General features: G+C 31.8%; 1 protein-coding gene across 1 annotated transcript in view; it reads left to right on the top strand.

Annotated features, from left to right (window-relative positions):
• LOC145296085 (uncharacterized) overlaps window positions 1-25359 on the top strand; it is a gene marked incomplete at its 5' end in the record, with an annotated part of 49357 nt that extends 23998 nt beyond the window's left edge. The window contains 2 exon segments of the mRNA XM_080142224.1: window positions 3826-4113; window positions 24346-25359. Coding sequence (XP_079998350.1) covers window positions 3826-4113; window positions 24346-24471 — 414 coding nt within the window.
• Window positions 25360-26204: the final 845 nt, after the last annotated feature.

Here is a 26204-nt window from a genome sequence, read left to right on the forward strand (position 1 = left end):
ACATATCAACTAATTAATTTTAACGATACGTTCAACATATCATAATTTAAAAAAACAAAAAAGCTGTTACATATCAACTAATTAATTTTAACGATACGTTCAGCATATCATAATTAAAAAAAAATAAAAAACAAAAAACTGTTACATATCAACTAATTAATTTTAACGATACGTTCAGCATATCATAATTAAAAAAAAATAAAAAACAAAAAACTGTTACATATCAACTAATTAATTTTAACGATACGTTCAACATATCATAATTTAAAAAAACAAAAAGCTGTTACATATCAACTAATTAATTTTAACGATACGTTCAACATATACTAATTAAAAAAAAATAAAAAACAAAAAACTGTTACATATCAACTAATTAATTTTAACGATACGTTCAGCATATCATAATTAAAAAAAAATAAAAAACAAAAAACTGTTACATATCAACTAATTAATTTTAACGATACGTTCAACATATCATAATTAAAAAAAAATAAAAAACAAAAAACTGTTACATATCAACTAATTAATTTTAACGATACGTTCAGCATATCATAATTAAAAAAAAATAAAAAACAAAAAACTGTTACATATCAACTAATTAATTTTAACGATACGTTCAGCATATCATAATTAAAAAAAAATAAAAAACAAAAAACTGTTACATATCAACTAATTAATTTTAACGATACGTTCAACATATCATAATTAAAAAAACAAAAAGCTGTTACATATCAACTAATTAATTTTAACGATACGTTCAGCATATCATAATTAAAAAAAAATAAAAAACAAAAAACTGTTACATATCAACTAATTAATTTTAACGATACGTTCAGCATATCATAATTAAAAAAAAATAAAAAACAAAAAACTGTTACATATCAACTAATTAATTTTAACGATACGTTCAACATATCATAATTTAAAAAAACAAAAAAGCTGTTACATATCAACTAATTAATTTTAACGATACGTTCAACATATCATAATTTAAAAAAACAAAAAGCTGTTACATATCAACTAATTGATAAACTTACATAGATTGAGAAAATACATGATTACCCAATTTCCATAAATTTAAATTAAGTCTTAAAAATGTTTGAAAGGAAAATCAATCCACAAAAGTCAAACAGGTTCATAAAAATTTTTAATACTAATAGTAGCAGCAAAATCGATAAATCAACTCGAAAAGACAAAACCAAAAATTTCTTACACTATTTTTCAAGTGATGTTACTTTCGTAAGTTGTCTTTTTATCATGTCAAGCTGAGCTTAGTCTGCTACAAGGCTAGGCTATTGGAGCAACTTGTGAGATCGAATCGAAGGTAGGTTAAAACATAAGCTTCCAAATGCTGTTGAACTTTTTTCTTTTTTTTTTTTTTTCCTTTTTTTTTGGTTTTGCTCGGTCCTGCCTATCATCCACTGAGCACAGTAATCACTTCTGCTTCTTTTCACGGCAAGCTGCTTCCCACGTTCAAATTGCAAAAAACAATTGGCCAAGTTTAAATTTTAAATACAATATCGCAGAGCTGCTTCCCAGCTGATTATAAGATGGTCGTTTTCAAGTCTAAACAAGTTTTTGATGAGTCGTCCTCTAAAATAAGTTAACTCCTATCCAATTTCCACCATCAGCGATCATCACGGTGTCATCTTACTTGACACTTACTCTTATCTTTGAGTGGCTTCCACGCTTTGATAAGAAGTGACTCTATACTATAAAAAGGAAAAATATAGACCGAATAAAGGTATATTTCGTTCAGCACGACATCACCTTTCAAGACGTTTTTAAAGTCGCCTTTATTGTTGTTCTAGCAGAGCTATCAGGCATAGTTAGAGACAAAAGTGTAAGATATTTCAATTAAAACCTCTATCATCTTGTCTATCTTTCTCTCTTCTCTCCCTCCCTGTCCCCATCTACTTCTTGCTTCTCCACACACACACACACACACACACACACACACACACACACACACACACACATTCGTTTTTGTAGATTCCTCAGAGAATGAGCCAGTATAAGGGAATTAACTCCTTGATAAAACATCAGTTACTTCACTTTAGTTATTACATAGTCTAGTAGGAAAATCGACACTACGCAACGAAATATGTTTAGGGCCAAAGAATGAGTAATGCTTTTTCTAAATTTTAGATATTATTTATCCAGGACAATGCCGATCAAGAAAATACCAACTTTGTGGGTATTTGTTTTCTCCTTTTATATTTTTAGCCAGATATACATACATGCGCGCGCGCACACACACACAGACAACTGCCCCTTATACTGTAGATTAGATGGTGCTTTTAGAGCTACATTTACTTAAAATTTATTGAACCAACCAAATAAATGCCTGCCTTACACGGGCAGGAAAAAATAATTAAAAATAAAGTATTTTTGGCACATACAACTTGGTAAACATAATTATGGGAAAGGTCAAGGACGAATAGAGAGATATAGAATTTTTAATAGAAATGTTACAATTTTGGCCCCGAGCAACACCAGATAGTTTTGTTGTTAGTCATAAATAAAAAAAAGTTAGTTGTTTGCTTTCACTCAAATTTGGAATAATACGGGCCAACAACACAATATAGGGGGGGGGGGGTAGCTTGTAACTTGAACTGTAATCTTTCTCGTTTCACCACCAATGCTCGGATCCTTGTTTTGTCTTAGTCAAAATGAATGGCAGTCACCTTAAAGAAGTCTCTTATCTAGATAAGCCCTTACAACAATTATTAAAACTCCCCCCTTTTTTCTTAGAGTCGCCTCCCTTCCACTGTGTTTTCTATTTAAAAGAAAAAAAAATGAAAACACGCATAAGATGTCTATCCACAGGTTCGTAAAGATCTTTCATACTAATAGTAGCAATTAGCAGAATGATTCAGTTAAAAATTGAATCATAGGAAAGTCTTAAAAAGTACCCTAGTGACTCTTTTTCTTTTTTTTTAATAATTTACGGACACGCTCCTAAACCCAAGGTTCGATTTCTTGCAATTTAGTTTCTTAGTTGAAAAAAAACATAGATTTTACACCCAAGGAAGGTCGTAGGTCTCAACAACCAAAACGCTGTGCCAATAACCCCCAAGATAAGAATAATTGTCTGAACAATCAAAAATATACAAACCCTCATACCTCATCTAAAAAAATTCAGAATCGTAATTATTAAACCTATCTAAACAAATGTCTTATTTTAGGGGTTAAGTCTAAAAATATATTTAGGACACTCTGCATAGGATCCTTTTCGGTTATAATCAAGATTGTCTTTATTTTTTACTTCCGGTTTCTGTTTTGCAGACGGTGGCCATCAAGATATGGTTCCTTCTGATTAATGTTTACATTACTCTCAGATAACCTGAAAGCCTCTTTTTCCTCCTGTTAAAAATGGCTTTCTGGTCCGCTTGACCATGGCTAATTATTAGGGCTGTGACAACAGACGATTCTTTTCATTCTTTTGACTCTCAAGTATGTATCTGACACAGTAATCAACCGAGAACCACATCAGTCTATATAAAATATAAGATATTAATGAATATATACTTAAGTCAAAACAATGAAAACAATATGCTGTTGTCATAGCCCTACCAATTATCTAGCTAAATAGACAACAGAAACCGGAAGTGAAAATGAGTAGACAATCTTGACCATAACCTCTTCTTTGTTCTGTTATCAAATAGCCAAAATTAAGTGTCCATTTTAAACGAAACACTTTATCCCTGTCTGTCTCATCGTCGACTTGTCCTTGTGTCCTCCATTTTTTCCCTCCAAAAATGTTGCCCATCTTCGAATAATGGTCTTCACCCGAATCTTTCCCGTGCTCCTTACCTGTTCCAGTGGTCAAGGCGTCACATTAGACAGAAGTTCCGTATCCCCGAAGACCCTGAAGACGTGGGATACCGTCGCAACTGGCTATCAGTTCCGCCTTACACACCATCGGATTGCATGTACGCCTATGAAAATAAGGGCGTGGTGCCCGACTGCAACGATGACATATGCTGTAAGGATCCCGAAATGACCGAGAAAGGTATTCATCCAGAACTTCCACACAGTGACTACTGCAGTTCGAATGGCATGGATATGCAGTCAATTGAAGGCAGCACACTGCCAGCCAGAGATAAGTCGGTAAGAAAATGAGTTTTCTCCCTTTATTAAATTATCTTCTCTTGTTATTTTATTTTTCATTTTCTTAAGCTTTCGAATTGGTTTTAGCTTGGAAAAAAGTGCTTATCCAGAGTTTAAACTTCGTAAAAAGAAAAAAAAAATGCAGAAAAGTCTTCTAAAATCTTTGATGCATGTACCTATCACGGAACGAAAATGCCATATTCTAAAAATCATCTAAATGGATTAAGTAGTTGTTTTATTTTTAACTAAGAAAATCAAATTTTATAAGGAGCGGGACGGATACGCTGTATTTTTTTTTTTAATATTTTAGAAATCAAGGGAGATAATTCAATTTGAAAATAGACTTTTTTTTTTTTTACTTATTATTTTTTAATAATATGGTAGAATTTCAGAAAATATATTATTCAAAATAATTAAACCTTTTTGATATTTAATTTAAACGAACATTATTAGAATAGACAGAAAGTTTCTGTTTTTATGCTGCAATATTTTAAGTTATAAATTTATTATATATTTTTTATATATTTAGAGTTCAACGACTTTATCTACCGCATGGTTGGATTTTTTGGTCTTATGAATCCACGTTTATTTATTATCTGATCTTCCAAGGCCAGAGGAATTGTCAGGCAAAACGTTATGAAAAAAAAAAAAAAATTTTAAGATGACCATGATAGCCTACAATAAATAAATTAATAAATAATACTCATCTCAATAATGAATTCCAATTAAAATAATATATATACCATTCGGTACGGAACCGACCATGGAAGGTCAGATAATAAATAAACGTGGATTTATAAGACCATAAAATCCAACCTTCATCGCCGTTCGGGGCCCGTGGCGCAGTAGATAAAGACATTGAATCTCTACGGTTCCAGGTGAGAATTGTCTGAAGATAGCGGTTTCAATACTACCCAAGCCAAGCCAGAGGCGTATTTGGCTAAAACGTGGTGAGACGACAACAACTATGGATGGCAGTAATTTCTGAGAATGCAGTTAGGTGATTCGGACTTCCTATCCCGTCGTGGTTACCACCTGACGAAAGCCAGAGGAATAGTTTAGTCACATATTATTTCAGATATATCAGAGTGAAGATTGTGTATTAAAAAAAAAAAAAAGTCGAAGAAAAAGGAAGAAAATTCACCTGGCAAAATCTTTGTAAACATCGGGTTGCGAAACTTGAAAATAACCATAAATATGTATATAAAATAATCGGAAAAGAGCAAATTTCAAGCGAAATAAAAAAAAAAAAAAAAAAAAAATACCAAATTTCTTCTAAAAGGCTAAATTTGTGAAATTTGGCTTAAAAACCTAAAGTGGTTTTAAAATGGGTGATCGATTTATTAGAACGTTGCATTTGAAAGTGAGCACCTCTACAAATATTTAAGTATTGATATTTTTTATTTTGTTTGTTTTTGTTTTTTTTTGATAATCTTGTACATTAGTGTCCATTCGAGGGTAATCCGCTGAAAAAATAGAAAAAATACGAAAAAAATGGGGAGGGGGGGTACCGCTCGTACACGTGAACCCTTTTTTTAATTTTGAAGTCCGCAGAACAGAGAAATCTTGTTACAAAAATTTAAATTCATTGTAGAATAAAACAATATGCTATACTTGAATTGTTTCTCCCGATTTTTTAAAATTGAATCATCTCCTCTTGTTCTGCGATCTTCAAAATAAAAACAAAAACGTTGTTCCATAACAGTAATGCACACGTGCCGAATATTTTCTAGAAAGATATCGTAAACGTTGCCGACATCCTAAGCGATGGTGTTTTTTGTGGAACGAACTGGATTCAAACTTAGCTTACCTGTAGCATGGTGCGTTGAAAATATCAGCAGCAGAAAATCACGCATATGCAAATTAGAAAGTGTGCGCGAGAAGTGGAAGGAAAAAAAGAAAATGCAGCACGTGCTCGGGTAGAAACAAAGTCAGCGTCGATGAGAATGGACGTGCAAAAATGCAGGAGAGAAATGGCCGGCAAAAGGGTCGATCTAGAAAGGGAATTCTGGGATTGCATTTCTTTGTATCCCTACGCTTATGGCCAAATCACCACCCGGCCATGATGTAGTGTGTTAGCAACCGTGACACTGAGATATAGTGCCATAGCGTGAGGTCAGAGAAGCAAAGTGCGCGTCAAGAGAAAGTCGCAGACGATAAATGACCAATTGTGGCCAGCATGGTATCAGAGAAAAGAAAGTCGATGTAAAAAAAAAAATGGATATGTAAATGTTTTTAGTTAGAAGCCATGTTTAGTTTCAGAACAGTTTCCGGTGGTCAGTTGTTCTAAAAATAATAACGTGGATCAATGAATCATGAAAGTACATGTTTTATGTAATAATACAGTAATCTGTCTACTTAATTATGAAACTCAGATAAGCTTGCTTACTTGGGCGTTTAAATCGTCCATCCGGTTTGTGATTTCCGGTTTCAAAAACTTCGTCTGCTTACTTATTTCATGGCTGCTCTGTCTTAATACAGGGCAGCCATGAAATAGGTAAGCAAACGAATTATGCTTTGAATAGCAACTGTGCCTTTTAATATGAGACATAAGTTTCATATTAAAAACCGCTGCTGCAATTCAAAGCAAACACAAGGTCAACTATATTTTTTTGTTTTAACTTATTTTAATGTGTGTTTCCTTAAAAATGTCATCTAACCCCGTTGAATAGCAGCAGTGGCTTTTAATATCAGACTTAAGACAGGGTGGCCATGAAATAGGTAAGCAGACAAATTTTTGAAGCCGGAAGTCACAAACCGGTTGGACGATTTAAACGCCCAAGAAAGCAAGCTTGAGTTTTATAATGATATAGATAGATTACTGGGTATTTTTTTTTTACGACCTGCCCCAGCATAGTATAACCCCCCCCCCCAACCACCCCATGTTAAGAACGGCTTTCGGAATAAAAACCCTCAACCTCCCCATGTTGAGAACGGCTTTCGAGGTTGGGAGGTGTTTATTCTGAAAGCCGTTCCTAACATGGGGAGGTGGGGTGTTTATAATACGCTGGGGCACGTCGTAAAAATTTACCGCTTAATGTATTATTACATAAACAATGTACTTTCACGATCCATTGATCCGCCATTATTATTTTTAGAAATGTAACTTAAACGAGGGAAGTAACTCATAGTTTGGAATCTGTTTATTATTTAAGGATAACTTGTAATTTCTTGGGAAACTATTTTCATTAATAATTATTTTTTTTAGTTTATCATTTCTCATAATCTTTTTTTTAATATTTTACTAATTTCGATATGACAATTAAGTAGATAATATTAGTTTTAATTGAAACTCAATGCTTCGATTCATGTTTTTATATCGAACAAGCGCCATTTTTTTTTTTTTTTTTTTTTTTTTTTGCACGTACAAACTCACAGACCCTATAAAATGTTAACACGCAAGAAACGCATGCATCGCCACGCTATATATTATAAGCGCACAAACAATATAAGCACTTGAAGACTATCTGTCATAAAGTGTAAATTTGCCAGAATTTAAACCAATTTACACGCCATATCAAGTTTTAAGAAATAAGACCTATTCAAATCATTCGTTTCCTTTTATGAAGCATAAAAGCAACTCCATCTTAAGGAGTGGCTTTTCAGGTATATTAAGAGTTATTAGTCTTTTTGTTTGTTTGTTTTTTTTTTAATCAATTCTTTTTCCTATTTTTCGTTTTTATTTTTCGTTCTTTTTTCATTCTTATTCTTTTATTTTTATCTTTTTCTTTTTTTAATTATTCTTTCATTCATTCCTTCATTTAGTTTACATTCGTTCTTACTTTTTTACGTTAACATTTTTTTTTTTCATTTTTTTCACTTTTTCATTTCTTTTTTTTTGCCTTGAACTTTTTTCCTTTTCCATTCTTTTAGCCATTGGGTTTTCAGTCTTTTTCCTGTTTTTTATTGTATTTTTTTTTATATACTTTTTTTTAATTTTTTTTTTAATTTTTATCGTATTTGAATTTTTTTTAATATTTTTACTTGTTCCTTTTTTCCATTTTTGTTTAATTTTATTCTGTGATTGTTTTTCATTCTGTTTTTTTTCATTCTGTTTTTTTTCATTCTGTTTTTTTTTCATTCTGTTTTTTTTTCATTCTGTTTTTTTCATTCTGTTTTTTTTCATTTTGTTTTTTTTTTCATTTTGTTTTTTTTTTCATTTTGTTTTTTTTTTCATTTTGTTTTTTTTTTCATTTTGTTTTTTTTCATTCTGTTTTTTTTTCATTCTGTTTTTTTTTCATTCTGTTTTTTTTTTCATTTTGTTTTTTTTTCATTTTGTTTTTTTTTTCATTTTGTTTTTTTTCTCATTCTGTTTTTTTTTTCATTTTGTTTTTTTTTTCATTTTGTTTTTTTTCATTTTGTTTTTTTTTCTCATTCTGTTTTTTTTTTCATTCTGTTTTTTTTCATTCTGTTTTTTTTTTCATTTTGTTTTTTTTTTTCATTTTGTTTTTTTTTCATTCTGTTTTTTTTTCTCATTCTGTTTTTTTCTCATTCTGTTTTTTTTTCATTTTGTTTTTTTTTCATTGTTTTTTTTCATTTTGTTTTTTTTTCATTGTTTTTTTTCATTTTGTTTTTTTTTCATTTTGTTTTTTTTCATTTTGTTTTTTTTTTCATTGTTTTTTTTCATTGTTTTTTTTTTCATTCTGTTTTTTTTTTCATTCTGTTTTTTTTTTCATTTTGTTTTTTTTTCTCATTTTGTTTTTTTTTCTCATTCTGTTTTTTTTTTCATTTTGTTTTTTTTTTCATTTTGTTTTTTTTGCATTTTGTTTTTTTTTTCATTCTGTTTTTTTTTCATTTTGTTTTTTTTTTTATTTTGTTTTTTTTCATTTTGTTTTTTTTTCTCATTCTGTTTTTTTTTCATTCTGTTTTTTTTCATTCTGTTTTTTTTTTCATTTTGTTTTTTTTTTCATTTTGTTTTTTTTTCATTTTGTTTTTTTTCTCATTCTGTTTTTTTTTCATTCTGTTTTTTTTTTCTCATTCTGTTTTTTTTTCTCATTCTGTTTTTTTTCTCATTCTGTTTTTTTTTCATTTTGTTTTTTTTCTCATTCTGTTTTTTTTCTCATTCTGTTTTTTTTTCATTTTGTTTTTTTCTCATTGTTTTTTTTTCATTCTGTTTTTTTTTTCATTCTGTTTTTTTTTTCATTCTGTTTTTTTTTTCATTCTGTTTTTTTTTCATTCTGTTTTTTTTTCATTCTGTTTTTTTTTTCATTCTGTTTTTTTTTTTCATTCTGTTTTTATTCCGTTTTTACATTCTTTTTTTCGTACTTTTCTCTATTTTTCTATTTTTTATATTTTCCCCTACTTTTTCTTTTCTGTTCATTTTTCTATTTTTTTCTATTCTCTTTTCTATTTTTTCTATTCTATTTTCTATTCTTTGTTTTCGATTTTTTTTTTCTATTTTTTATTCTATTTTCTTTTTCTATTTTTTTCTTCACTTTTTCTTTATTCAATTTTTTCGCTTTATCTTTTTCGTGTTTTGGTTTTATTGTCGTTTTGTAATTTAAAACATTTAACATTTCCGTTGATAATTCTCAGTTTTCTCAAATGTTTTGTTAAAATTTTTTTTGTTAAAAATGCATTTTTTTAATTTTTTAAATGAATACAGCTTAAAATCTCTTCATACACATTGTCAAGATCACATATATACGCACATGAGCAATATTCTAAAAGCATTGATCATCAAACTGTAATGCGTCCTTTACACTTTAGCTGTGTCGTTACATTTCAAACGTCTTGGACCCACACGCCATCTGGCACCATCGCAAATGAACAAACAAAGAAAAGAAATAAAAAGTGGACTCGTCATTTTTCCTAAGTGAAAATCAAATGCGTTTATTTGTGGTTCTTCGCTTCTTCTTTCATTATCTTTCGCGCTTTTTCGCGCACACTTTTTTCCAGCACTCTGCTATGTAACATATGCTCTTTAAAAGCCTCTGTCCACGCCACCTCCCTCGTATGCTAGCCAGCGCTTTCTCACTCTCTTCCCTGGCGCGCACTTTTCTCTACTCCTCGACCACGTGGTATATTTTCTCCCTTTTTCTAATGACGCAAAGTCATGCACACTTGCTAATTTGCATACGTGCACTAACGGCTGCTGCTGCTAATATTTTTGCTAGCCAGCTATGGTTCAGCTGCTGCTGATTTTCTCACACGTGCCCATACATGCTTTTTTACAAAGCCTTTGGCTTAGCCATTAAAATTCTCTCTTGATCAAAGTGGAGAAATTCTCTTTTTAGCTCAACTATAAATCCTTCCTTATCTGTATAATCCCAACTGAATTCACCCAGAAAATACTTGGCACGCTGTTGTTTGGCTCATTCTTACAATAATTTTTTTTTTTTTTTTTTTTTTTTTTGTTAATAAAAGGTCTTTGTGTATTTTTGGCAACTCTTTTATGCTATTTTTATAGCAGGTTTGTTTGGTGATTCTGTCTCATTTGTACGACAGTCTTGTCCAAAATGTTTGTCCAGTTTCATGATGGAAGTTGTTCTGTTGGATCTTGTTTCGTGGTGTTAATGTACCTTCGTGAGGTTTGGATCCCGAGAGCTCATCAGATATTGTCCGGTGCTCACAATAGTGGCACGATGTCGATGGTCAATTTTTAAGAGATCCGTACATTATGCTCCTCTGGATAGATACAGCCTCACCGGGAATCGGTTTCTGTATGTTATTCTGTACAGTCTCAACAGTTTCCTCATTTTAGTGTCTAGGGTTGTGTGTGTTTTTTTTTTTTGTTTGTTTTTTTGTATTTTCATACCCATGAAAGGTGATAGTCGAAACAAGATACAAGAAGACCAAAGTAAACACCTTATACAGCCTAACATCACAAGTGCATCTGAGAAGTTTTATTGTCGCACAAGCCGAAAGGCCTGACATACAAAATGAACAGTAGGTTTTCTGATATGACAGGGGCGCATTCAGAATAAATGTTTCTTTTTTCTTTTTTACACAGTGATCACCACTTATCAAGGCCCGGAAGCCACTCAGGGATAAGGGTTACTGCAAGTACATTACGTTAGTGTGGAGATTTGATGAAGTGTTTACTTAAGGGGGCGGTTCATTAGAAATTTGTTAACATTAGACTTGAACACATCCAAGTTGTAGTCAGGTGGGAAGCAGGCAGACGGAACAGAGTTCCATAGGCGTGCAGTTCTAAGAAAGAAGCTTTGTTTCTGTTTAGAGCAAAATTGAACCAGGGTACTTGACATTTGCATTTTAAACATTATATATAAAATAATTTTATAGAATCAACAGTATGTTCTCTACAATGTAATGTGAACCACCATGTAAAAGTCACAGCAGGGAGCTCCCCAACTACAGGAAGCAATTAACCGATTTAATTGAAAAATTGAGCGATTTCACCGATTTTGATAACAATAAAATATGGGAGGGTGAAATATTTGTTGATCCTCATTCAATCCCGGAAAACTTCGGGTCTCCCTGCTAGTTCTACATGAGTACCAAATTGTTAGTACGCTTTTTTCTTTCGGCTTGGTCAGTATTTCAAAACAATCGAAGTCAGGGAAATACTTGACATCTATTTCGGATATTTTGTAAAAGATCCGCCAGTACTACTCAGAAACATTGTGCATTTAACGAACCAGACGTAACTCAGCATTTGCTCGGCTTTGTCCGACGAATGACGTCAACAGTCGGATAAAACCGAGCGTTGCCGATAAAATAAAAACAACGCTACAACAAAATAACTGTAAAATGAAATGGTAAATGTAGAAACGTCCAAAATTAAATAAATAAAAAGCAGAAACCTACCATTCATTTTTTTTTATTAGTAGTATTGTTTGAAATTGTTTTCTGTTTTCAAAATAAATACATAAAACATTTTTTGTAAACAAATAATAGTAATTATTTTTTATTTTTTTAATGAAACGTTTTATTTTTTTTTTTCAACTATTTACGTAAAATAACCAACTAAAATGATATTTGTAGGATAATTTTTTTTCTAACAAATAATAGTTAGTAATTATTTTATTTTTTTTAATGAAACGTTTTATTTTTTTTCAACTATTTACGTAAAATAACGAACAAAAATGATATTTATAGGATTTTTTTTTTCTAACAAATAATAGTTAGTAATTATTTTTTAATTTTTTTTTAATGAAACGTTTTATTTTTGCAACTATTTACATAAAATAACCAACAAACTTATGTTCACGACTTTTAATTTATTCAATTTCATTTAATGTGTTTACATCTAGCGATATCAAACCCAGGCTTAATTTGCCTGTTAATTTGTTATAGGAATAGTGGTTATCTCTAATTTTCATAAGACCTGGTGCACTATCACACGCACATGAAGAGACATTTACAACAGACAAGATAGAACAATATTAAGTATCTACTTAGTATAAGTTTTCTTAGTTCTTCTTGCAAATGGACGATAAGAGGAAATAATTGAAAATTTAGTTTTGCAAACTCACTACTCTTGCCCTTTTTTTATGAATCATGTTTAAACATGCGTCAGGTTAGTGAAGGACCAAGGTCCTCACGTCCAAATAGATGAAACCCTCATTTCTCGTTATACAAAATTTAGAATAAACGCCACTATGGAATGCATAGCGGAATAGTGGTCAGCCATATGTTAATGGTCGGGAAGGGTAAAATATGTTTATGCAAATACTCGATGACACGGAGTAAGTAATAAAACGCATTTTGTCTGCTTTTGGTGTGGTGGTGGTTGTATAATTTAAAGGTGTGGCGCTTTTACAAAGGGTCCTATTCTTTTTGTTACTAGTGTTTCTATCTGTATTCAACAAACCAGAAGTTCGCAGGAAACGGTGTTAGGCCAAAATTGGTTCCTGATAATAAACTTGATCCGTAAAATAGCTTACAATAAGATTTTCAGATTCTTTGTGTTTGATAGTTTTATTTTCTCTCTATTTAACTGTTATCAGGTGATAAAACTATTTTTAGTTTATAGTAAGTAATAAACTATGCATAGTATAGCACAAAAAACGTATATTTTCAACAAAAAACGTATTATATTTTCAACAAAAAACGTATTATATTTTCAACAAAAAACGTATTATATTTTCAACAAAAAAACGTAATATATTTTCAACAAAAAATCTTAATGTATTTTCAACAAAAAAGCATATTATATTTTCAACAAAAAAGCATATTATATTTTCAACAAAAAAGCGTATTATATTTTCAACAAAAAAACGTATATTTTCAACAAAAAAACGTATATTTTCAACAAAAAAAACGTATATTTTCAACAAAAGAAACGTATATTTTCAACAAAAGAAACGTATATTTTCAACAAAAGAAACGTATATTTTCAACAAAAAAAACGTATTATATTTTCAACAAAAAAAAAACGTATTATATTTTCAACAAAAAAAAAAACGTATTATATTTTCAACAAAAAAAAACGTATTATATTTTCAACAAAAATAAAAACACCTACTAAAATACTTAGTTTTTGTAAAATAAATAACCAGTACAAAACTTGGTAATGGTGCATAAAACGAGACTCTAAGTTTCAAAGATGGCGGCAGGTCTGTCAATTGAGATATGGAAGAACAAAATTGATACAATTCTTTCGCTATTCTTCAAAACTGCTTAGGTATATATTTGGACAAAATATTAAGATTCTTTTTTGGTTTATATATTTTTTCAAACATACTTACGTTTTTTTAATGTACTATATTTAAATATACTTTATTTACATATATTTTATTTAAGCCTGCGCAGTCGTTGCCGATTTTTAAAAAATGTTGTTTTTTTTTAGTTAACTATATTCTACGTTTATTTTTTTTAGCCCATTATAATAAAAATATATCAAAATACGTAAACTTTCTTTATCAATTGATTTTATGTTTTTAATCGTATAGAAATATCTAGACAATTTGACAAAGAATATACGATATACAATTTGACAAAAAATATACAATATATATTTTAAAAAGATGCGATTAAAAAATCACAAAATCCATCGATAAAGAAAACTGACGTACTTTTATATATATATATTTTTAAAGGGAGTGAAAAAATAAACCTAAATTATAGTTAACTATAAAATATATCATTTTTTTAATCAGCGACGATCGTAATAGACTATGCAGGTGTAAATAAAATATATATAAATAAAGTTTATTTAAATATAGTACATTTTAAAAAAATCGTAAATATGTAAGAAAAAATATATTAACAAAAATAAATCTTAATATTTTTCCAAATATATACGTAAGCAGTTTTGAAGAATAGCGAAAGAATTGTATCAATTTTGTGCTTCCATAACTCATTTGATAGATCTGCCGCCATCTTTAAAACTTAGGGTCTCGTTTTATGCACCATTACCCAAACCTTTTCTGGTTTTCTTTAACACCTATTTGATTACTTATTTTTAACCAAAACGGGAAATCTTTAATATCAGGAACCGATTTTGACCAAACACAGTTTGCTGCGGACTTCGGGTCGAGAGTTCCTTCTGGTTTGCCCTGCATTCTAATAATTATGACACCAGCAATTCCATCAAAGCTAAAGCAAAACCAATCCCATTTTCTTTCCCAGCCGCAGAAAACAACCACGTTATGACGATCTGCTCGTGTGACGTGGAACCAGTGACGTAAGTACGACAAGATGTTCCTTAACTTATCACAAAAAAAATGACACCGCCATTTTTATTATTGTCTGATACGCACTCACTTTTGATCTCACCAAACCACATTTCATAAGAAATTTTTCCTCACAAAATCACCTTCATATTCGTTCATTTTTTTGTAGGATTTGGTTGGTATTTTTAATTATTTTGTATTTATGAACAGGATGGTTGTTATATATATTTCTTCGTTCATATTTGCGATATTTTCTCCTTCACGGGAATTTTAATTTCACTTTTTTTTCTTTTTTTTTTCACTGTTTCATATTTTCATTCATGTTTCATGCTTTTTCGTCCCTTGCTTCGCATATTTTTTATCTAATTTCACGTTTTCTCTTTTTCACGTTTTCTCTTTTTCACATTTTTCTCAATTTTCACATTTCTTTTTCAATTTTCACATTTCTTTTTCAATTTTCATATTTTTTCTCAATTTTCACATTTTTTCTCAATTTTCACATTTTTTCTCAATTTTCACATTTTTTTTCAATTTTCACATTTTTTTTTCAATTTTCACATTTTTTTTTCAATTTTCACATTTTTTTTTCAATTTTCACATTTGTTTTCAAATTTCACATTTTTTCTCAATTTTCACATTTTTTTCTTTCCCTTCACGATTTTGTTTTATCATTTCACGTTGTTCTATCAGTTTATATTTACCATCCATTTACATTCTTTTCTTTCTTTGCGTTTTTTTACTCCTCAACGATTTTCCTATTCCTTCACGTTTCTTCTATCCCTTCATTATTGTTTTGTTATTTTGTTTTTTTTTAATCTCTCCACGTATTTCATCTATCATTTTACGTTTCTTCTATCCCTGCCACGTCTTCTTTATTCCCGTTTCTTCTATTTCTTCGCATATTTTGTCTCTCTCTCTCTCTCTCTCTCTCTCTCTCTCTCTCTCTCTTCACGCATTTTGCCTCTCTCTCTCTCTCTCTCTTCACGCATTTTGCCTCTCTCTCTTCAAGTTGTCTATTCACGTTTTTGTCTATTTTCTCACGCTATTTATTTTTTTGTCTGTCTCCTCACGCTATATATTTCTTTTGTCCATCTCAACACGCTATATATTTCTTTTGTCCATCCGGACACGCTATATATTTCTTTTGTCCATCTCGACACGCTATATATTTCTTTTGTCCATCTCAACACGCTATATATTTCTTTTGTCCATCTCAACACGCTATATATTTCTTTTGTCCATCTCCACACGCTATATATTTCTTTTGTCCATCTCCACACGCTATATATTTCTTTTGTCCATCTCGACACGCTATATATTTCTTTTGTCCATCTCGACACGCTATATATTTCTTTTGTCCATCTCGACACGCTATATATTTCTTTTGTCCATCTCAACACGCTATATATTTCTTTTGTCCATCTCGACACGCTTTATATTTCTTTTGTCCATCTCAACACGCTATATATTTCTTTTGTCCATCTCGACACGCTATATATTTCTTTTGTCCATCTCAACACGCTATATATTTCTTTTGTCCATCTCGACACGCTATATATTTCTTTTGTCCATCTCAACACGCTATATATTTCTTTTGTCCATCCGGACACGCTATATATTTCTTTTGTCCATCTCGACACGCTATATATTTCTTTTGTCCATCTCAACACGCTATATATTTCTTTTGTCCATCTCAACACGCTATATATTTCTTTTGTCCATCTCCACACGCTATATATTTCTTTTGTCCATCTCGACACGCTATATATTTCTTTTGTCCATCTCGACACGCTATATATTTCTTTTGTCCATCTCGACACGCTATATATTTCTTTTGTCCATCTCAACACGCTATATATTTCTTTTGTCCATCTCGACACGCTTTATATTTCTTTTGTCCATCTCAACACGCTATATATTTCTTTTGTCCATCTCGACACGCTATATATTTCTTTTGTCCATCTCGACACGCTATATATTTCTTTTGTCCATCTCGACACGCTATATATTTCTTTTGTCCATCTCGACACGCTATATATTTCTTTTGTCCATCTCAACACGCTATATATTTCTTTTGTCCATCTCAACACGCTATATATTTCTTTTGTCCATCTCGACACGCTATATATTTCTTTTGTCCATCTCGACACGCTATATATTTCTTTTGTCCATCTCGACACGCTATATATTTCTTTTGTCCATCTCGACACGCTATATATTTCTTTTGTCCATCTCGACACGCTTTATATTTCTTTTGTCCATCTCAACACGCTATATATTTCTTTTGTCCATCTCGACACGCTATATATTTCTTTTGTCCATCTCGACACGCTATATATTTCTTTTGTTCATCTCGACACGCTATATATTTCTTTTGTCCATCTCAACACGCTATATATTTCTTTTGTCCATCTCAACACGCTATATATTTCTTTTGTCCATCTCGACACGCTATATATTTCTTTTGTCCATCTAGACACGCTATATATTTCTTTTGTCCATCTCGACACGCTATATATTTCTTTTGTCCATCTCAACACGCTTTATATTTCTTTTGTCCATCTCAACACGCTTTATATTTCTTTTGTCCATCTCGACACTATATATTTTCTCACGATTGTTGTTCATCTCTTCATGCTTTATTTAATTCTTACAGGATTTTTATGCCTTCAAGTGTTTTTATCCTTATTTTCTACATGTGTCTTTCGTTCTTTTTGCCTCTAATATAATCGAAGAAGTTGAAATATTAGAAAATATTCGAGTAAGGTCTCGTACATTTAATATAAACTTTATTAAAATCGGATTATATCACTTAGAAATGCGGTCACATAGATATTAAGATGATAGAAGATAACGTAAAAATTGGGGACACAATTCCATTGTTTTCCTGACATTTTTAGACTCCGAAAATTTATATCATAATATAAATTTCATAAGAATTTGATACATTTGAAATTTTTAAAGAGGTTCGGCCCGCATAGCTCTCTTGGGTTAGGAAGACACCAAGAGATTCTGGACACTTCCATTGTCTTCCTCCAAAAAATTTATACAGAAAAGAAATCAAGCCTCTATTTTGAATTTCACACTGGAAATGTTTTTTTATTTGTACTTAACTTACTAGTGCGATTAAAATGTAGTAGAAACCTGACCTTTTACAACGTGCCGTCCGTTTCAGGAAATGGATAAAGAAAAAAAAAACGGCCACTCTTGCAATTTATGGATTGGTGGTCACGCGAGGTAAAATTTCGCAAATGAGATGCATGCACTATGCAGTCGGTTTGTCAAATAAAAAGGCTGTATGAGAGAGAGCGTCTCTTTGGTAAAAGTAAGTTTCTGAAAGATATGCGCTAGGATTTGATACTGGGAATTGCGAGAAGGAGAACATAACGGTTGGGAATTCTTTCTTTGAACTTTACTTTCTAATAATACCAATATCTGCAACTAGTTCATTCCCTTTTCTTTTTCTTTTCTTTTTTTGTCAGGGGAGATAATTATGACATGGTCTAAGGGACATAACTCTGAAATTACTGCGCTAATAGGTCTTATTTTATTGGGGTCTTTTTGTTTTTTTTTTGTCATTTTTATATTTTCTTTAGCATTCTTTAGTTCGTACCCACAGAAATTAAAAGCAACTACATCATTAAGTAGGTATGAAACGTGAGCATACACAAATAATTAACAAGGAAAAAACTACGTTATAAAGAGGCCTTTGATGCAATGATGATGCATAGATTTAAATGTTTTCGGAGTTTCTTGGGGGTACACGCAAATTACTGATAGTACATAAACCAATTATTGTGAAAGAAGGAATAGATAAAAACTCTATTGACAAAGTATACCTGGAGGGTAAATCTATTGAAGTTGTTCAGAAGTTTTATTACATCGTCATATTGTATGAATCCGAAGTTTCTATTGTGTGAGAATTTCTCTCACAAGGTTTTTCTAGGCACCGCCAAAAATGGCCGAAAAATCAAGTTGTTGTTGTTGTTTTTTAAAACGAAATTACATTTATTAAAATCCATTATTTCTGAGTAACTTTTTTTTTTTTTTTTCGAGAAAGATAAAACCCTGAATTTTATCATATAGAAAACAGAATAATGTAAAACTTTTTCTACTATTTTTAATTAAATTTTAAATGTTAAATTTTCCCAAAAAGTTAACAATTGACATTTTTTGTCTTGCACAAAAAACGTACATAAATATTTAAAAAAAAAAAAAGGTTTTTGAAATAATTAATTTATTTATTTGTTGTCTAACTAAGATTTAGGATGATTTTCTAAGAGAATATGCAAAAATATTATAATATAAGTACCTGGATTTCAAATAATTCCACTTATTCATATATGTAACCAGTTATTTCGCGTCGATCTAGAGTCTAGATCGACACTGTTTACGTTTGCGAAGAAGCAAACTATGGAAGACCAAACAGGCCAAAAAAACTTATTTGTCGTTGACGAAAATTTCAATGTATTATTAAGCTGAGGCTGGCCAGTACCAGATGGGTGACCATTTGTATGAGTTTGGTTTTTAATGTGTATGTGTGTGGGGGCCAGGCTCCCCAAAATGGGGGGGGGGCAATTTAAAGCAGAATAAAAAAAAATTATTTCAGCGCGTTTGGTCCACCGTAGTTGAAAGGCGGCAAACGTTTTCAAATGGGATCGAAAAAAATGATGCTATTTTTAACACAAAGGGCACAATATTTATCGAATTTTTTTTTTTTTTGGTATCGATTCTTCAAAGCATGCCCTGTTTAATAATGGTCATGCATTATTCGGCTCGCTAAAAAAAATTGTTAATTTATTTATCAAAGATTTTAAAATGGCTTTTTTCGTATAAATATTAAAAAAATTTTTTTTTTGTTTTGCTTAACTTAAATTAATTATTTTACTTAACATATTCACCGAATTTCACACTTCAAAACTCAAAAGCGGGATAATTAAACACAATCGAAGTTCTGATATTCAGACGTCAAAATAAGGTATGCAAACAATTTTTTTTTTTTTTTTTAATCTATAATTCTGTCCCTTACAACAACACAATATGTTTTGTTCAGTTTCAGATGATTATTTTAAGCATATTTGTTCCCACTTCAAAACAAGGGGGGGGGTTGTAAGCAAAAAAATATATATATATAAATATCGTTTATGAAAAATAAGTACACCATTATAAAGGTCATTCTTCTCTTAATAATCGCTGAAAATTTCGTATTGATCGGATAATTACCTGATTTTTGGTAGATTTTTAAAAAGACGGTCCGTCAAAAAGTACTGACCTGCCCCCCTCCCCCAGTTTTGGCGGTGCCTAGTTTTTACCCTTGGCAGAATGGAAGAAAACCAAACAGAAATTACAACAGGCTCTCCTTAAAACTTCAACGTAAATTTTATTAAAGTAAAAAAGATCCAAGTTGCAAAAGATGCGTCATCTTATCTGCCACTATTGGCTGGTAACGTCCCCGAAGGGATAATAGTCTATTTTCGATAAACGCTGGGTAGAAAATTCCGCTGACGAAGAAATGCGCAGGTTGGAGTGTTAAGGTATCTTCCACGATAGATACTGCTAGTCGGGCATCCACGTGTTGTTCTTTTTCAATCAGTCCAATGGCGGACAAGCAAGTCAAATCATAGACCTTAAATTCGTCTTAACAGACATTAATTTGTAGCACAAGCGTGCAATATATAAATTCACCCTACTTAACGGCATTGGTAATTGCAATGATAATGTTCCGCTCCACATTTGGGCATTAAAACTGTAGCAGTTAACAAACTATTTACTATAAGCGGATCAATGCCCGGTGCCAAAGTGATTCAACCACAGTGACCAATCGGTTGGCAGGGCGCATTGATTTGAGCTGTCCCCTTAAGGACTATTTTTAGCCCTTTGGGATCTCAGCTGCGATCGCCAGAGAGGGATGCCAGCAAGCGACCTATACAGACCTCTCTCACTCACTCCTCCCACTGCTACTTGTTGACGACTTCAGTCTGATGGCAGACAACACCTTCAAATAGACATTTACACTTTCTTTCTCTTCAGTCTGAGATACAATCTCACCTTTTCTAAATAAACTCTTTATTATAGTTTTGTTAAAAGCAATGTCGTTTGGCCTTGTGTTTATTTAAGTAATTATTAGGAGAGAAATGCGCAACATTTCTCTCCTATAAAACGTCTCAAAAGCAACAAAGTACTTTTCGCTGCCTCGATCCGAGTGAGAATTCCATGTCCATCCAACTCGGTGTCTTTTTTGGATTCTGATCTGAAAAGATAATTTTTGCGCCAAGAACATTCTCAGCAGTTAGTTATAACATGCAATTTGATTGATTCAAACAAATCTGTGGGTGAAGAAACCGTCCAATAAAGAGCTTGCTTATTTCTGCAGAATTTCTTACAATTGTTGGCACTGGTTTCCCCGATGTTTTTCTAGTCGGAATTCATTCTAGAAAGACAATGGAGATTACAGGAGGGACCACGTAAAGGTTGTCAATATCTTAAGTGAAAGTAATTTTTTGTGGAACAAATTGGATTCGAACTTGGAACACCCAGATCGTCAGTCCGTGTCATTAACCACTACACTACCGTCACCTCCCATGTTAGAGGTATTTAGTTCTCTCCCATTTCAAGAACTGTAACACCATGGTCGGAAAGTGGGATTGAGAAGTCAGCGCCTATGAGGTGGGGTATTCTGATCTGCAAAAAGTACCTGGGCCGGCCCGTTGGCATTCCCCGGTAAGGGCACCTCAGGTGATTAAACTAACTCCTTCTCAAAGAGAGAAGGTAAAGCCTGGGGGCTGGACCTCCGAGAACTGCACAAAACCAGCATTACACCATAGTCAACAGGGTCCAGATCATTGCATGAATGGTCTAATCTCTGTTGATTTGGGGGACTGAGGTTGGAACACAGGATAGAGCAGACGCTAGTGTGATTTTTAAAAAAAATCAAATAAAAAACATACTAGCATCTGCTCTGTCTTGTTTATATGATAACGTTTTTTTTTGTTGTTGTTTGTTTTTTATTTTTTTTCACTTGATTACTTTTTTTCTGTCCATTCGCGTTTTTTTTTTTTTTTTTTTTCATCAAAGTGATAGTAGGCAGGCAGGCAGGCTTGAACCTGTAACGCGAAGGCGGAAAAGAAAGTGAAAGAAAACCTGACGTCTTACCGCTACGCCATAAGCATTCAAATTTAGCGATGTCAATCAAAAGATGACGTGCAAAAATGGCATTGCTTTTAAGCCTCCCACGGAGGTCATTTTTAATGTGGAGGAAAAGTAGCTCCCCCAGAAAGGGGGCACTTTGGCGGTATCCAAATAAATAATAATTGTCACAGTATGAAAGGTTTCCCTTACATTGACCAAGGAGCAATTACATAACAGATACGACCCGGGTGAAGACTGGGAACTGACAATTGCGTTCGATTAGTTTCACTTTATTAAAATTAAAAAGACAAACAAAAAAGGGAATTTTTTAAAATTCGATCCAAAAAAACATAGACGATGTCCGTTTGCAAATCTGAGATATTATGATCTAGGAAGTATAAGAAAACTTCTCCCAGAATCTAACCGACGCGAGAACTCCGACTCAAAAATCTTTTTTCGGACATACACAAACGCTCGTGCCCATTTTGCCTTTTATATATTAGACTAGCGAGGGGTACCTGGCGTTGCCCGGGTGTTTGTAGGTGTGTGAAAAAAAAACAGGTGCCCATGAAAAAAAAAAAAACGAAGCTTTTACGACGCGCAGTTGGAAAATAGTAAAGTGTGAAAAAATAAAACAGGTGCGCGGTTTTGATTGACGTGACGGCGATAGGTATTCAGCAGTTAGAATTCTGTGCGGGACAGTTTTTAATGAGGTCAATAAATCGGTTTGTTTGTTTTTAAAAACCCGCTCCCCCGTCTGATATGACGAAGTCGACATTGACCAAACGTTCACTGGCTCTGGGCCTGTGATTAGAGTCGAGTTTCACTTTTTTTATACCGAAAACCGAATGGTACAAGGGGTACCCGGCGTTGCCCGGGTGTTTTTCGGGGTATGTGAAAAAAAGCTCAAGCGTTGACGACGCGCAGTTGGAAAATAGTAAAGTGTTTTAAAAAAAACAGGTGCGCGTTTTTGATTGACATGACCGCAATAGGTATTCAGCAATTATTTTGTGCGGGGCAGTTTTGAATAAATGGGTTTTTTTTTTTTAAAAACCCGCTCCCTCATGTCAAAATGAAAGCTACAGTCTGATATGACGAAGTCGACATTGAACAAACTGGCTCTGGGCCTGTGATTAGAGTCGAGGTTCGCTTTTTTTATACCGAAAACCGAATGTAACGCATGCCGATGCGGGAAATGTAGAATAATTAAGGTTTGAAAGTGAATAAAATTAAATAGAGGCAAGCTCCGTGGATAATTTGTAGATATTACAATTTATAGATGATATAAAAAGTTTTAAAAAGTTGTGAAGCGAGCAAGCGCTTGTTTGAAAGAAGCCTTTCGTGGACATCGAGGAAAAGCGAACATACATACATACATTTTCGCTTTTATATTTATAGACTAGCTCCTATTCACCCAGCTGGTCATATCAAGAGGTTAAGTGAAGAGAATATTCCGCGTTTGGATTGGCCTGCACAATCTCCAGACCTCAATCTTATTGAAAATATATGGCATTACATCAAGCAACAGCTACGCAATGATGAAATTTTAAATTTGGAAGAACTTTGGACAAAAATTAAAGAAAAGTGGGATGCCCTTTCCCCGGAGTATTGCTGCAGACTAATTCAAGGAATGCCCCAAAAGATTGCAGACTGTCAAATTGCAGGTCTATTCTACTAAATATTAATTAGTTTGTTGTATTCCTGTTGTATTTCTGTTGTATTCATGTTCGAAATTTACATTTAAATAACAATTTTCCATTGTGTGGAGTTTTTTTTTTTTTTTTTTTTTTTTTTTTAAACTTTTCGATTTGAAGTTAATTTTTTAAATTGACGTGAACACTAGGATACTTCAATCAAAAGTGAAATATTTACAGGTAAAATTATAGACGAATAAAAGGGGAATCAAATGAGGTTTGAAAAAATGATAAGTGTGTGCTTTCTTTTTGGCGCCACTGTATCTTGCTGCCCAACTCCCCACATAGTATCCCTGCAAATCTTGTCTCAAAGAGTAGCTCCTTATGACTTAGTGTCACTGTGTATTGTTGGGAGTGATGTAACAATAAAAAAATAAATAAATAAATAAGCCGTCAACACATGCCAGCATGTTAAACAATGTAATTATCTACATTTTATTTCTCTTGTCTGTCAGTCTGCTTTTTCTCAAAAACTACTGGAGTGATCTGACTGAAATTTTGCATGAACCTTTGTTATGACAAGGAGTGGTGAACCTAGAAAGGTTAGACACAGGGTCCAGTATGGGTTTGATGAAAGTGATTTTGTGGAGCAAACAGGTTTTCGGTTCGTTAACCACTAAGCTGTCATCAACCCCATCAGCTAAGTATTATGGTATCCATTTGATCCACTGTTAGGGATTGATAGATCAATGCAAAAATGAGCTCAAGTTTAATCGTATCAACTTAGCAATGAAGTACTCATTTTTAATTCAATGGGCAATAACTTTTGCCTTTTTTTTAAAGTCTGGTGATTTTGTATTAATAAATAATTATTAATTTTCTTGCTTCAGATATTTCGCCAAAATCCAGAAGAGTTTGTGAAGATCTCGCTTGATGACGAGGACGATACTAAAAATGGCAATGACAATACTGCAACGACGGAAAATGTTCTCGAAATATTTGATACATGGATGTAAAAAGTTTAAAAAATGAATGATGAAGAGAACCTATTTTTTTGTACGGCTGAAAAACATATCAAAATGGTTGTAAAAAAAAGATCTTCCTGACTGTAATCATCACAGGAATATATATATATAGTCATATTTCGTTGTATCACAACTCATCAGTGTGGCTAGACTATATATATATATATATGTGTGTGTGTGTGTGTATATATAATATATATATATAATTTCAAATATAATATTAAAACAGAGTTTCTTTTAAATAGCTCAATAATGCAATACTAGAGCAAGAAATACTTTTAATTTTGTACCACTTTATCTTCACTGTAAATGGAAACTCATTATATTCGTCCAAAACGTTTGTTTATTCATTATATAAGCAAACAATATTTTGCCCCATACTGAGATACGTGTGTGTGTGTGTGTTTCCTTAATACAAATACTCGTTTATAATGTATATATTCAATAAGGTTATCTGAAAATGGCAACGGTTTATCAAGCTCAGTGAAAATGAATTTACACTTTCAGAGCATATGTAACTTTATTAAATATTCCAAAGTCACAGGAACATACACTTAATTCACATTCATATTGTTTTAATTACTCCATCTTACACGTGTTTCATTGAATAGCAGAACCAAACAAATCATCAGACTTTACATTAGTTCATCAATGAATAAAATGTAGGTTTTTTTTTTGGTTTTTTTTTGTTTGTTTTTTTTGTTTCTTCTCCTTGGTTCAAAACAGAAAAGTAATTTTAAAAAGAATTTTTTTAAATTATATAAAATTTGATTCATTGTATATTTTTAGTTTTTCATTCAACACGGACTCATCAATTCTAAAAGTGTTTTGTGTATATTTTAGCACTGTGTTGAAGTAAAAATAAAAACCGCATCTACAGTGAACCATGCTTTATTTACAGAAAGTTCAGATGAGATAAGTCATCGGTACCGTCGGTTTCAAACCTGATAATTAGTCACCGTTTTAGATACCCATATCAAGTTCTCTTCAGACAATACTCATACTAGAGATGAGTATTGGTTGAAGAGATCTTGATATGGTTATCTAAAATGGTCCTTAATTATCAGGTTTGAAACCGACGGTACTGATGACTTATCTCAACTTTCTGTAAATAAAACATAAATAATATGTTCTTATTTTCGAATTTTTCCTTATAATTGAGCACTCTACTGGAATCCTTTTTTCCAAAAAATATAACTAACATATATATATATATATATATATTATTTTTAAAAACAGTGATCTATGTACACGCGTGTTTCGGGGTCCTATACTTCTTCTCTTTATATATATATAAGGGATGAAATAGTTGTTTGGTTATATAATCAATAAATAAACTTTTTGGATGAACATAATGAGTTTTTGTCCCTAGTAAAAAATAAAGCTGTAAAAATTAAGAATGCATATACACACTTGATATTTTAATAAAAAATACTTTTTCATGCCAATACATATGACCAAGGGGCCTTAAAAGAAAAAAAAATGACTATTTTCTAAAATGGATGAAGCCATTTCATTTTTAATTATTTCTTTATTTTAAATCTAATAACATGATTTTCTAGTCGCTTTAAGCTTCTAGCTTTAAAATGCTCAATATACCATTTTGATAGTGAAGAATTTTATTAAATTATCACTATCGTTTGAATTTTTTTTTTTTTTTTTTTTTTTTTTTCGGGGTCGGGGACCAGACATTGGTATTTCTTTTTAAGTGTTTTTTTGTTTTT

This window comes from Euprymna scolopes, chromosome 16 (assembly GCF_053919585.1).
Source record: "Euprymna scolopes isolate OS-2025 chromosome 16, ASM5391958v1, whole genome shotgun sequence".
Classification (NCBI taxonomy): domain Eukaryota; kingdom Metazoa; phylum Mollusca; class Cephalopoda; order Sepiida; family Sepiolidae; genus Euprymna; species Euprymna scolopes.